Source organism: Astatotilapia calliptera, chromosome 2 (genome assembly GCF_900246225.1).
Source record: "Astatotilapia calliptera chromosome 2, fAstCal1.2, whole genome shotgun sequence".
NCBI lineage: Eukaryota > Metazoa > Chordata > Actinopteri > Cichliformes > Cichlidae > Astatotilapia > Astatotilapia calliptera.
Window position 1 is genome coordinate 28,943,995 of NC_039303.1, and position 13,450 is coordinate 28,957,444.

At 41.9% G+C, this 13,450-nt stretch overlaps 2 protein-coding genes across 4 annotated transcripts; both read left to right on the forward strand.

Annotated features, from left to right (window-relative positions):
• On the forward strand, nucleotides 1-4,872 carry LOC113036466 (uncharacterized). 3 transcript variants are annotated; one of them, XM_026192851.1, is made up of 11 exons: nucleotides 1-104; nucleotides 446-503; nucleotides 1,142-1,156; nucleotides 1,251-1,381; nucleotides 1,480-1,615; nucleotides 2,265-2,549; nucleotides 2,721-3,059; nucleotides 3,161-3,345; nucleotides 4,090-4,191; nucleotides 4,295-4,393; nucleotides 4,479-4,872. In XM_026192851.1, exons 1-11 carry the CDS (start codon nucleotides 21-23, stop codon nucleotides 4,698-4,700), a joined length of 1,656 nt encoding a protein of 551 aa, XP_026048636.1. In that variant the 5' UTR covers nucleotides 1-20; the 3' UTR covers nucleotides 4,701-4,872. The 3 variants fall into 3 exon arrangements, with proteins under 3 accessions (XP_026048636.1, XP_026048641.1, XP_026048651.1); XM_026192856.1 differs by having other exon boundaries at nucleotides 4,482-4,872; XM_026192866.1 differs by lacking the exon at nucleotides 1,142-1,156.
• A 2,581-nt stretch (nucleotides 4,873-7,453) lies between these two features.
• prpf19 (pre-mRNA processing factor 19) lies at nucleotides 7,454-13,144 on the forward strand. Its single transcript, XM_026192879.1, has 16 exons — nucleotides 7,454-7,682; nucleotides 7,893-8,042; nucleotides 8,521-8,597; nucleotides 9,643-9,784; nucleotides 9,933-10,006; nucleotides 10,104-10,169; nucleotides 10,269-10,310; nucleotides 10,438-10,512; nucleotides 10,601-10,676; nucleotides 10,763-10,872; nucleotides 10,994-11,149; nucleotides 11,258-11,327; nucleotides 11,415-11,588; nucleotides 11,806-11,888; nucleotides 12,200-12,305; nucleotides 12,402-13,144. Exons 1-16 carry the CDS (start codon nucleotides 7,664-7,666, stop codon nucleotides 12,497-12,499), a joined length of 1,518 nt encoding a protein of 505 aa, XP_026048664.1. The 5' UTR covers nucleotides 7,454-7,663; the 3' UTR covers nucleotides 12,500-13,144.
• The last annotated feature ends 306 nt before the right edge of the window (nucleotides 13,145-13,450 follow it).

Here is a 13,450-nt window from a genome sequence, read left to right on the forward strand (position 1 = left end):
CAGAAGGGGGAGCAGTGGGCATGCGCGCTCTGCGGAGGTCGTCGTTATCCTCTTATCCTCATCCACAAAAACATTTTTTTTTAAATTACCCTCACATCCTGCAGGTGAGTTCACATTACGCACAAACTGAGTAATCGTTTGTTGATGATCGGTAACTGATGACCCGGCAGCCAGTAGTAGCGCTACAATGGTTCAGAAGATGGGAAACATGCTGGACACCTGAGTGGACATGACTTCAAAGAGCGGACAGGACGTCATGGGGGGACATGAGTGTGTGCAGTGCGCTGAGTCCGCATCGACATCATTTGGGCTGTCGCTGAGCTCCCCGCCTTTTGCAGCTTGTTGATTAATGATCGCATGTCCCGTCTGGCCGCTTGTTTTCGGAGGAGGGTTGGTGTGAATGTCAATTACGTTTACAGATGAAACAATCCGCTGTCTTTTACAGGAGAAGATGTCCTCCTGCGTCCTCTACACTGCACTTTTCACCCTTCCTTTTGCACTGGGTAAGTGTGGCACCAGTTTTTAATAAGACTACCCGTAGTTTTTCTGTTTCTTTCTGCTTAAATAATTATTAATAATGCACTTACTGGTGCTTTATATTACGGTTAGGTTATTCGTAGTAAAAGTGAAGTCAATGTTACTATTTTAAAAAGTGACTAATTAATACATTTGTCGATAACGTCACCATTATCTGCAGAATGTTTCTAGAAAGCCATTTCATTAAAGGGTCTTGGATTAAGTAAAACAAAGGCAAAGAAGAATGGCCAGCCCAGATTTGAAGAGCAGAGATTTTTGTTTTTTAGCACTTCAACTCTGAAATATAATTCTCACAAATATAAATTTCCAACATGCAAAAATATAATAAATGTGAGAGGTGCCCAGAGAAAATGCAGTGGAAAAATATGCAGTATAAAGTCAGTACGTGAACAGTAACAATTAATAAACGTGTACATATGCTGAATTAAAGAGCTTAAAAGTTAAATCACATACCAGACTCTAAAAATCTGTTACAAAATAGATGACCTTAAATGACCTAATAACATAAAAGTAGGTCAACCTTTTACATATGTAGGAGAGTTTACAGTCCGTATCTGAGGTCTGAAGAAAATTATTAATTATGTTACTCGTACTTTTCCTGCAGGTTGGGAATTACTAGGTGAGTCAAAAGTCACATTTTACCGCTCATGCATCCTTCTTCTGCAGCACATGGTCTCCAATGATGTTGCTGACTTTCATTTGCACCTCGACAGGTGACCGAGAAAAAGTTCAGACTGTTTGCGTCGGGAAGGAGTTTCGTCTACCGGTGGACTCAACGTCGCGAATCGTGACTTTTACACCGTATCCCGACGGGCCGAAACGCATCCTGCTGGAGAAAACCACTGTGAGTGGACGAGTGTTGACACTTGGGGGTTTTTTGTGTGTGTGTGTGTGTGTTTGGTTGCTGTGTTGCCTAAAAATGGATCTGCCATGCAACTGTAGGTTAAGGACCCACGGTTTGAGTGGACCAAAGATAAGTCGTTAGTCCTGAAAGAAGTGAGTCATGCTGACCAGGGAGTTTATGCCAACAAGCTATCCATGGGCTTCACCTACGAGACTGTCCGTCTGATCGTTTCGGGTATGACAGTTGCCTCTCTTTGGCGAAATTCATTGCTTTGTGTCATGATGCAAAAGAGCCAGCTTTTTCAATGATCTGCCTCTCTTTGCTTGAAACATTAAGTTATTTAATAACTTAATGTGTCCCTATGCTTTGATGTCATAGGCAATCTATTCATTGCCTTAAAGCAGAGAAGTTGTAGCAACTGTTCTGACTCCGTGTCAGGTGTGTTTGTGTGTGTGTATATAACGTTTGCCAGCCACACCCCTGCTGCATAAAAAGAGGAGAGGTTAATTGGTATAAATATACAGCAGGTGTGGCATTACTTTACCTGCCACTGCCCCCTGAACCAATCTTTCCCACCTCTCCTGCAGCTGAACACTGCCGTAAGCATGCATAGCCTACGAATGGTCCCTACACAAGTAATGTCAGGAAAATGTACTCATCAAAGTATCATAAAGAAAGATATATTATCACTTTTCTTTTCGTTTTGATTTGTGATCATTTACAGTACACTGATGTGTGTTAGGAGTGGGTCTTTTGCAATATCACTTTCCTTTTCACCAGTTTAGTTAAAAAGAAAGTAACTTTTGCATCTCTAAATTGTACTTAAATAAACTTGTTCTCTTTCTGTCTTTCACTTACCTCGTGGTTCTTCGTCTTCCTTCAGAATGCATTAAACCCTACCGCAGAAACTATGGGGAGACCTTTGAGCACAGCATCCCCGAAAATGGCTCCCTGCTGGAGTTCTCTCACCGGGGCGCTCCGCCTGAGGCTGTGCCGGTCGTGCTTTGGAACCGGACAGACCCCGAAACCGGTAACGCTGGCCGGGGGCGGCTGCTAAGAGGGGGGAAGGTCTGGGTGGCGGAGAGAGTGACGCAAGCAGACCAAGGCAACTACACCATGAGAGACGACAACGGGAAGGTGCTGGGTCGCAGCACCCTCACCGTCCGTGGTGAGCAGAGCAGAAACGTGGGTTTTAAGAAGCTGACTGACTACCTTTAACTTTGTGACTTTACAGTGCTAATGGTTTTGTTTTATCCTTCCCTTTCTATCTGATGCCCTCTCATACTTCCACATTCACCACTACTCCATTTTTCATGATTTTACACATGGATGGATGCAGGGCATTCCTTCAACATCACACGCTTTACCAAAGAGTCCATAATCCTGCCTCTATATCTTCCTCTTGCTCATGCCCATCTCATTTTTACCCCTGGCCATTTTCCTGATGAATCCTCCCTGGGCCCCTTTGACCCCAAACCCCCACGTGGCCCTGTGCAGCTCATCCGTGAGGGGCAGATAACGGACCATGACCTGCACTACAGGGGTATCATCTCACTGAGTAGGAACGGCTCCATCTACGAGGTGGTCATTGCAAGGCTGACCTCAAGGCATGATGGGCTGTATGAAGTTAAAGACAGGAATGGCAACCTGGTATCCTCCACCTACTTGCACGTGATCAGTGGGTATTGTGCCACGTTTTTGGAAGCATGTATCAATCAGAAGTTGTTTGATCCATAGTTGCCACTCCTCCTAAAATCCATGTGTCTGCCATCTTCTCAGACAAAAGGGGAGGGAGTTGGCGAGCGCTCCTCAAATCCGTTACTGTCCCTTCTGGCATGTTCGTGTCCCTGGCTGGTTTCATCCTGTTCATGAAACGTTACCCAAACTGTAGCCTCTCCCAACTCATCACGTGCTTTAGAACACACCGCACGCTGCCAGCCAACCCCCCGAGGGTCAACATCCAGGTGAGGAAACCAGGAGAGTCCACAGCTAAATAAATGATTACAAGCCGTCGAGCCAATCTTATTGCAGATGCATGCACTTTGACACCGACAGAAGCCACTTGTTGACGTTTTTTGACATTTCTTTTTTGCTCCAGAGAGTCTGATGAACTGAAGTATCTTTAAAAAGTATGGAGAAAAAAAACTTATGGTAGAAGCTCTTTATTCAGTGGGTATGTTTTATTTCAGATATCCATCCATCCATCCATTCGCTACCGCTTATCCTTTTCAGGGTCGCGGGGGGCGCTGGAGCCTATCCCAGCTGTCATAGGGCGAGAGGCGGGGTACACCCTGGACAGGTTGCCAGTCTGTCGCAGGGCTAACACACAGGGACAGACAACCATTCACACTCAGATTCACTCGCACATTCACACCTAGTGGCAATTTGAATTATCCAATTAACCTATCCCCTCTAATTATTTCAGATAATTTGTAGATATTTTTATATATTCTGTCCGAAGTATTTTGACTGAAGCTCCGTAGATGTCAGCGTGATGATGCCACACACATCACTAGCAAGGAGCAACCTGATATCACGGCTAAACATTTAACAGACACACCGGTCCACGATGATCACTAAAGGTCACATTTATTGTTTTTACGAGCAGTAACCGGTGAATTGTGGTGGTCTGTGAGTCGGATGAGTTCCTAGGTCTTTGTCGTTATTGGTTTATTTATGTTTGTGGGGTTTTGTTTTTTCTTTTGCAGCACTACAGTCCCCCCTCTCCTCAGCCCCCAGGTCACTACAGCTACTCTCAGCAGACTGGAACACCAAGAAAATGGACCCCAAGAGCCAGTCCTGTTCACACTGTAAGACTGATTAACTAATATAATCTTCTTCTTTTTTAAGGGAGCTAAAATCATTCAATTGAATTGTGTCTTTGTGCATATCTGTTGTTGTTTGTATTTCTAGGGTTATGCTCCGGTAACGGTAGGGTCTCCAAGAGCCGAGAACCAGGATGTGCACAGAGCAACAGCTGGGAGTTCCCCTAGTCATAACTTAACTGTTGAGGTAATACAGCTCTCCAGCTGTGAATATTTAGATGCCACAGATTATTATGATATTTGCTTAAGCTTGTGTCTTCATCCCTTGCTAGCAGGCTAAATCTAATGAGGACGAGGACAGGATTTCCTTCCCTGTGCCCGGAGCTTCAGACTGCCTCCACTCATCCGAGGACTGCGTTCAGTTCCAAATCAAAAAGGATGGAGATAAGGGAAGGGGGAACAAATCACAAGACTTCTTTTCCACGCTGCCACTAGACACAGACACCTCTGAGTCCTGCAGTATTTACACGTCAAAGAATCTGAACTTTTCATAAAAGAGAGAACATGGAGAAATCACACAAACGGTGAAGCTCCTGACCGAGAAGAAGAACCTCACCTGTGCCTTATGCACGGTTTTAATAGTTTGCTTTGTGATGTAATTTTTCTGAAGCATGAGTTAGGGCTGCTCAATTAATCGAATTTTAATCACGATTACGATCTGGGCTTTCAACGATCATTAAAAATGACTGAGCCGATTATTGGCCCCTCCCTCATTTATCCGCGACACCTTAAAGGCCGGTCCGTGAAAATATTGTCGGGCATAAACCGTCTGTGGCGCAAAAAAGGTTGGAGACCGCTGATTAAGAGGACCCGAGGGAAGCTCGGAAAGCTAAGCAGAAGTTATTTGGAGAGGAGAGTGACTGCCGTTGGTTGAAAAGAGAGGTAAAAAAAACTTCAGTGGTGTTGCACACTATTTTATATTATTTTTTAAAGTCATTGTTAACCCTTTAGATCCGGTCAGAGCAGCACGCTCCGTTTTGCATAACTATTTTTAAATCCCTGTAGAACCTGGACCGTGTAAGCTAGCGCAATAATTTGTTTTGCATATGAAACCGGAGGAGTTGTACTTACATCTGATGCCATCAGCTTGTCCTCGGTCACGGTTTCCTTCCACATATAGCTTTGCAAAAACTTTTACTTGTAGGCCTTAAAAGCCTATACTGGTCATGTTTGACTTTTCTGAATAGTTTCTGGGATGCTTAGAACTCGAATTGCACTGCTGGAAATAGTTTATTTTGATGCTGTTTTCTTTGCAAATTTGCATCATAGGATTGTTTTTTCGTTTTTCCTGCAGTATATAAAAATTGATGTATCTCCAAAATAAAACTATGAAGACACTCAAAATAAATTTCCTGTTGTAAACTATTTTTTGCAACTTTTTTGTATTTAAAGTTTTGAAGGATAAGCCTCTTAAATTTCTCCAAGTAGAAATATATGCAAAAAAACCAAAAATGATTTTCAATTTTTTTTTGTAGTTTATTGCACTTTTTTGCAATTAATGTAGTTACTATGGACTTAATGCATACATATTATTAAAATATGGGCTATAATAGTTGTATAGCAACTTGAAATGCTCCCACAAATGGCACTACAACATGTAAAAATATAATATAAGCTCTGGCGGACTTGGTTCTATGGTAGGTCTTAAAGGGTTAAATAAATATCGTCAAATAATCGAGATCTCAATTTCAGTGAAAATAATCGTGATTATCATTTTTGCCATAATCGAGCAGCCCTAGCATGAGTTGAGCATAATCCTTCCTGTCTCATATTGTACTGCCTGATGGTGCTCCTGAAATCTCCTGCCGTTACCTACCTCCGGACCCTCAGGACCAATATGATCTGCACTGCTCCTGTGTTTAAGACAGTCTCTAGGGCTACCCACCAGTTGTTGTGGTAACGTTTGATAAATTTCATTTTTCAATACTGTACAGCAATATAGACTTAACTTAAGTTCTCACCCATCATGTTGTCCATACTTAATTATTATTCTAAATAGCTCGTCTGCATTTTTAACAATTTATGCAGTGTATTAAATCTTTGGGGTAATTCTACTTATAATAGTTATGTGACATGTTTCACCAAATACTGCAGTTAATATTTGAATGTTGTGTGCAGGATAACCTTTTATCCCCAAAGCTTGTAATATTTTCATAATGTCAAAATGTCATCACTCAAAAAATAAAAAAATAATCTTTAAGAAACACATTTTAGATGATGTCGTCTTTACACTGTATGTATATTGGCCACCCAGGGGTGGTCCTCTTCTCTTTGCTCTTCTCTCTCTATGCAAATGACTGTTTCTCAAAAGACCTGTCAGTCAGAATTGTGATGTTTGATGACGGTCTGAAGTCGGCCTTATCAAGGACACAGATGTGGAGTTGAACAGCTGGCCCTGTGGGGCAGTCAGATCAGCCTAGAGCTGAATACGCTCAAAACTGTAGCAGTAACAGTGGAGTTGAGGAGTCCCTCTCCATTATGCCTGCTTGCCACAATCTTCCAAGATCTAAAGTGGTCACTCCGTATAGACACTATTATCAAAAAGGCAGAGCAGAGCCTGCGCCAGCTCAGGAGGTTCAACCTGCCTCAGGAGGTGATGATCTATTCAACTCTGGAATAATCCAGTTTGTTCTCTGCTCACTCATGTCGGTATTGTTTGGATCAGCATCCATGCAGGACAAGAACAGACTATGATGGACAGTGAAGTCTGCAGGAAAAACAAATCCAGAGTCAGGACACAAGCAGGCAATATCACTCCATACCCTCTGGTAGGTGCTACAGAGCACCGTTTGCCCAAAAAAGCAGCCATCTGTACAGTTCCTTTCCACAGGCCATCACTCTGATAAACATTTAGGACACTCACATAGTCTCTGTATTTAAAACATCCACCATACCTGATGCTGAATCAAAGCATACTGTATATACTGTTCTGTCCTGTTGTACATAGCTATATGCCGTATATATATTTATAGTCAATCCTCATGGATATACTGTATATATACTAACTAGCTGTCCATCTCTTATTTATTCCAACAGATTTGCACTCTGCAACTTTGGACTATAAATATGCCATAAATGTATTATTGTCTGTGCCGTGTTGGTGTCATGTTGTTACTCTGCTTGTACGTTGGCTACTCTGTCATGTACACTGAGTGCAAAAACTCCTTGTATGTGTACACATACTTGATCAATAAAGCTGATTCTGACTCTTGTGTCGTGAGCGTCTATTTGGCTAAAACTCGTTCTCGTTCTCCTCAGCGCATGACGGTAGGTGGCAGAGTTTGGGACATTGAAGCTAAGTCAAAGCGTAGAAGAAGAATCTTCGTTGTAGCGGCAATGAAAGAACAGCGTGCTACTTCCAAACAGAAGTAAAGTCTACCTTAGCTGCAACAACTTTAAAGTAAAGCGCGAGCATAAATCACAATTAAGACGAGACTTGTAGGACTCTGCCTGGAACATGGCTTTGGTTTGTGCAAGTAGGTGAAGCTGAATTCATTGATATGACGGAGGCCGGTTAGCACGGTACCGCGCTAATGCTGCTAGCTGATTTAGCTAGCGTTAGCGGCCATGCAGCACCGCCTTCTGCTTTTATATAGTTCAGCGAGCTCTCTTTTTTTAATTGTGTGTTTATTTAAATTGCTGGTAGTTATGTGGTGTTAAAAAGCCGGAACTGAACTCTTTTACAGTTTCTAATGAAGTGCCAGAGCACCCGTGCGTCTCTCCGGTGTCCAACCAGGTGTTTGAACGGAGGCTGATCGAGAAGTACATCGCAGAGAATGGGACGGACCCGATGAACGGACAGCCGCTGTCCGAGGAGCAGCTCGTAGACATCAAAGGTGGGTTTCTGGGTGTTTTCTATAAGTCAATAGACCGTAATAAAGCTCATACAGAGTAATGCTACTTCCGTGAGAGAGGTCGTTATCAGTGGCATGATGCTCGGCTTTGGTTTAGTAGGCTGAAGTTTGCAGGCGTGTTGCATTGTACTGTATTGTATCTATCATATAAAAAAACCAAACAATACCTGAAAAATTCAAGTGAAGCGGAAAAATAAAACCTTCCAAACAAATCAACTTTTATTTTCAACTTCAGAAGAAGCAAAATATTCTACGTTTTAATTTTATTTGTGTGGCCTTCAGGGGTGAAGCAAACCTCGATTGGTGTTCGTGAACTACTCTTTGTGATATTCATAGAAACATAGAACATTATCAAGATTTATATATGAAAAGAAAATCAGTGCGTCATATGCCCTTAAATACTCAAATCTCATTGCAAATAAGCCTTGATAAGTTACTGAAGAGGTTTCCTGTCTTTTAGTGGCTCATCCTATTAGACCAAAGGCACCATCGGCAACCAGTATTCCTGCCATTCTCAAGTCCCTTCAAGATGAATGGGTAAGTCCTGTAAACTCTGAGATATCAAAGAACAGAGCACTTTATACTGTATCTATTGTATGTATCATTTTGTTTTTAAATTGATTTTTCTTATTAATGTTTAACACTACATCAACAACACATTACACACACACAACATTTAAGAACCTTTAAACAAGTAGGGAGTCAGCTATTAATCAATCAATATAAATTAATAATAATAATAATAATGGATTGGATTTATATAGCGCTTTTCAAGGCACCCAAAGCGCTTTACAATTCCACTATTGATTCACTCTCACATTCACACACTGGTGGAGGCAGCTACAGTTGTAGCCACAGCTGCCCTGGGGCAGACTGACAGAAGCGAGGCTGCCATATCGCGCCTTCGGCCCCTCTGGCCAACACCAGTAGGCAGTAGGGTAAAGTGTCTTGCCCAAGGACACAACGACCAGGACAGAGAGCCCGGGGCTCGAACCGACGACCTTCTGGTTACAGATCCGTTTCCCAACCCCCTGAGCCACGGTTGCCCCAAATTAGTTATAAATATGTAGAAGTAAAATCAATCTGTAGGGTGTTACATAGTTTAACAATTAAAAGTGTGTTACAGTGCACCATTTATCCCTCTCTGGCAGTTTTTAACAACAGGACAGTTGTTTTGGGTTTATTTTGTTTGTTTGTTTTCAATTGTGCATTGTATGATGGGTCACAACACATTATTATAAATCTAATCTGTGCCACAAAATAATAATCTAATGGAAGATTTGCCCCTTTCCTTTGTTGAATTGCAAGTTTTGTGACAAACCCTGGGTCTTTAGAATCAATTTTAATTCATTTCTATTAGTAGAGGATCAAAAAATATGTTTGTTTGGTACATTGATTTAAATAACTTGAATTCTTTAGCTGAGACCAAAAAAGCGAATTCGATCTTGTTATCCTCCTTTTTTCATTTAAACACATATTCCAGTGAGTCTGTTTGTTTTTGTTTGTTTATCTTCCTTTTTTAAAATTTGTGAAATAATACATGTGCTCCTTTCTCACTTTTTCCTTTTGATATCTGTTCTAGGATGCTGTAATGCTTCATAGTTTCACCTTGCGGCAGCAGCTGCAGACTACTCGCCAAGAACTTTCACATGCCCTCTATCAGCACGATGCCGCCTGCAGAGTCATCGCTCGACTCACCAAAGAGGTCACAGCTGCAAGAGAAGGTGGGTCGACAGCAGTTTGGGTTTCTACACAGTTATGAAACATGTAGAAATGGCTTTAATGTGATCGTCTGGTCCAAATGAACCTGGATTCATTGATATTATGTGTGTGTTTTATTTATTTTAATGAGTTGATTTCTTCTTTCCACAGCTCTTGCCACGCTCAAACCCCAGGCCGGATTGGTTGCCCCTCAGGCAGTGCCCGCCTCTCAGCCAGCTGCAGCAGTGAGTAGCTGGGCTTTATTTTCAGCTGATAAGACAATGATCAGACTGACAAATCATGCCATTTAAACAATATTTAATTCTGCCTTTTTTACACCAGGGGGCTGGTGGAGAGCCTATGGAGATTAGTGAACAAGTGGGAATGACTCCAGAAATCATCCAGAAGGTAATATTGATTTCTTTTTTTTAAATTGATTTTTTTTTACCATTATGACCTTTGTCATAATTGCTTGATGGTTTTAAATGTGCTTTTTTCTGTTTGCAGCTCCAAGACAAGGCTACTATCCTCACTACAGAGAGAAAGAAGGTATTATATTTCTCTTGTATTTAGCTGCTAATGTGCAAACACTTGTTTTACTTGTTTTGCCACAAGCTCTGTTTGTGCATAATTTACTCTCGCTCTCATTTAATTGCTTTACTGTGGTTCTCTACAGAGAGGCAAAACTGTCCCAGAGGATCTGGTTAGAGCCGAGGATCTTGGCAAATACCGCCAAGTGGCCTCCCATGCTGTAAGTATAGATTGTGCAGGATCACGAGGATGCGTTTGTTTCACAGAGCGATCCAATGTATCAACATTCTCTCTTATGTTGCTTTCAGGGTCTTCATAGTGCCAGTGTGCCGGGTATTCTGTCTCTGGATCTGTGTCCCTCAGACACCAACAAAGTGCTCACCGGTACACTGAATCAATCTTTCATTCTGTATTTCATTTGCTGGGATGCCAGACAAAGAATCTGATATTAAACCTGTTCTATCTCCCAGGTGGAGCTGATAAGAACGTGGTGGTGTTTGACAAGAACGAAGAGCAGATCGTGGCAACGCTTAAGGGTCACACCAAGAAGGTTACCTCTGTCATTTACCACCCATCTCAGGTAACATGTCCTCTGAGAACCTAAATGCAAACATTCACCTCCATTTTAATGGAGATGTGACTAACACGATTGTTCCTTTAATCCGTTGTTCCTCACTCGCTTGCTGTCTTTTCTCTTCTAGTCTGTGGTCTTCTCCGCCTCTCCAGACACCACCATCCGTGTGTGGTCTGTCACCGGGGGCAACTGTGTGCAGGTGGTGCGTGCTCACGAGGGAGGCGTCACTGGTCTCTCTCTTCATGCTACTGGAGACTACCTGCTCAGCTCCTCTGAGGATCAGGTGCGTGCTTGAAATTACCGACAGGCCATGAACTTAATCACTGAATGATCGACCTTTTTGCCATTAAACTGCTTCACCGCTCTAACTCTTATTATTTTTATCCTGTAGTACTGGGCCTTTTCTGATATCCAGACGGGCAGAGTCCTCACCAAAGTTACTGATGAAAGTGCTGGCTGTGGTAAGTTTCTCTTTGCTTGCTTAATGCGTTTGATAGTCATAATAACAGTCCTCTTCCAGGCATAATGTTTCTGATTGCACCCCTCAGCTCTCACATGCGCTCAGTTCCACCCTGATGGTCTCATTTTTGGCACTGGTACTGCGGACTCCCAGATTAAGATTTGGGATCTGAAGGAGCGCACCAACGTGGCCAACTTCCCCGGTCACTCTGGACCTGTCACCTCCATTGCTTTCTCTGAGAACGGATACTATCTGGCCACAGGTGAGACTGACTTGATAGCATTTTTTGCGTAGATTAGCCGTCAGTCTGTAATGTGCATAAACTTGTAGAGCTGCATGAACATTTTCTTTAGAGTATCAAAAGTGACTTGTGCATCAATGACTTGCATAGTTTTGGAGATTTCCCCGTGTCTTCAGCCTTACAAGAATAAAAATGGTGTGCCAATAGAAAAAAATTAACTTATCCTCGTTTGCTCCAGGTGCCCAGGACAGCTCTCTGAAACTGTGGGATTTGAGGAAGCTGAAGAACTTCAAGACCATTACTCTGGACAACAACTATGAGGTAAGAAATTTGGGATTTCTTCTTTCTAAAGGAATTTTTTAAGTGTTTGAGAAATAGTCTTAGCATCACCTGTAGGCTGTCATTGCACGCAGAGATAAATGGCTGTGGATGAAAAGTTGCATGTATAATTGTCAGGGTGCTGGTGGGTGGATTGTTTTAACTTCAGAAAGAACCAGATTATCAGTTTTTCCACTGCGTTCTCTTTATTTTTACTAAGCCGAACTCCAGCGTTTCACTGTGGACCAGCTTTGAAGTTGTCCAACCCATCTTAGGTTTGCTTCTGAGCCTAATCCATTCATTTTTTGTTTCAGGTGAAGTCCCTTGTGTTTGATCAGAGTGGTACCTACCTGGCTGTAGGAGGGTCTGACATCCGTGTCTACATCTGCAAGCAGTGGTCTGAGGTCCTCAACTTCACCGGTATGAAGACAAACAAAAAAAAGTCAAATCTCTTTCGAGATTTTCAACTAGTATGCACGTGACATTTACCCCTGATCTTTTTCTTTTCAACCATAGACCATACAGGATTGGTGACTGGGGTGGCCTTTGGAGAGAATGCCCGGTTCCTGACTTCTACAGCAATGGACAGAAGCCTCAAATTTTACAGTTTGTAAAAAATAAAAGCAGAAATTCAAGATGAGGGGAGGAGGGCAACTAAGACGAGAACAGTCTGTGTCAGAGCTGCCGCTACCTCCGACACATTCATTATCAGAAAAGGAAGAAAAAAAGAAATCTGTGCTAACTTTGCATCTTTTTTAGTGAGTCAGTCCTCATATCCAGTGAAGAAATCTGTGAGATTGTCAGCGATTTGAAGCAGCATGGTTAGTGCGACATGTTTGTTGGCTTTATGTGTTTGAAATCTAAATGATGTAAAATGACATGAAAAGCCTCTAAGTTCCTTTCCTGTTTGCCAGCAATTATGATTTTACTGTAGTATTTTCTTTTTTTTGTGTATGTATGAAAGGAGAGGGGGTCTTTGGAAACTATTATTGCTTCTTAGTGTAGACCAGCTTCATTATAATATCGTTAGGGTAAGATAAGATACATCTACAGTCATGTACAGTGAGATCAACAGGTGTAAGAAATTGATGTACTTCTGTGAAAAACCTTTGCCACATTTCATTTCCTGTTTTTATTGATTCCATTTAAACATTTTTGTCTTTTGTTTTCCCCCTGGGTGTGTATTTCTTATTACCTGCTGTTTTACCTGTTGCACATCTGCCCTTTTACAATTAAATAAAATATCTTTTGTATTGCCATACAAGTGTCTGTCCCTGTGGGGGTCCTCAGCTAGACTGGTTACTTTGTAGATACATCCAAAATATAAAGTTCCTTTCAAATCAAAATGCATTTTACTCATTGCTTTCTTGATGTTTGAGCTTTATACCAAACAATGAGAGTGATCTTTATTTTTGATACAGTCGCGGTCACCGGTTCACATACAAGGAGGATTGGATTGTTTTGTGTTTTTTACCCTCTTTTACGTACTTGCATTGATATTTGGTTAAATGTTTCCTTAGAAGGGCTTGCCTTGAGCAGACAATCTAGGTATCCATCAACAAGCT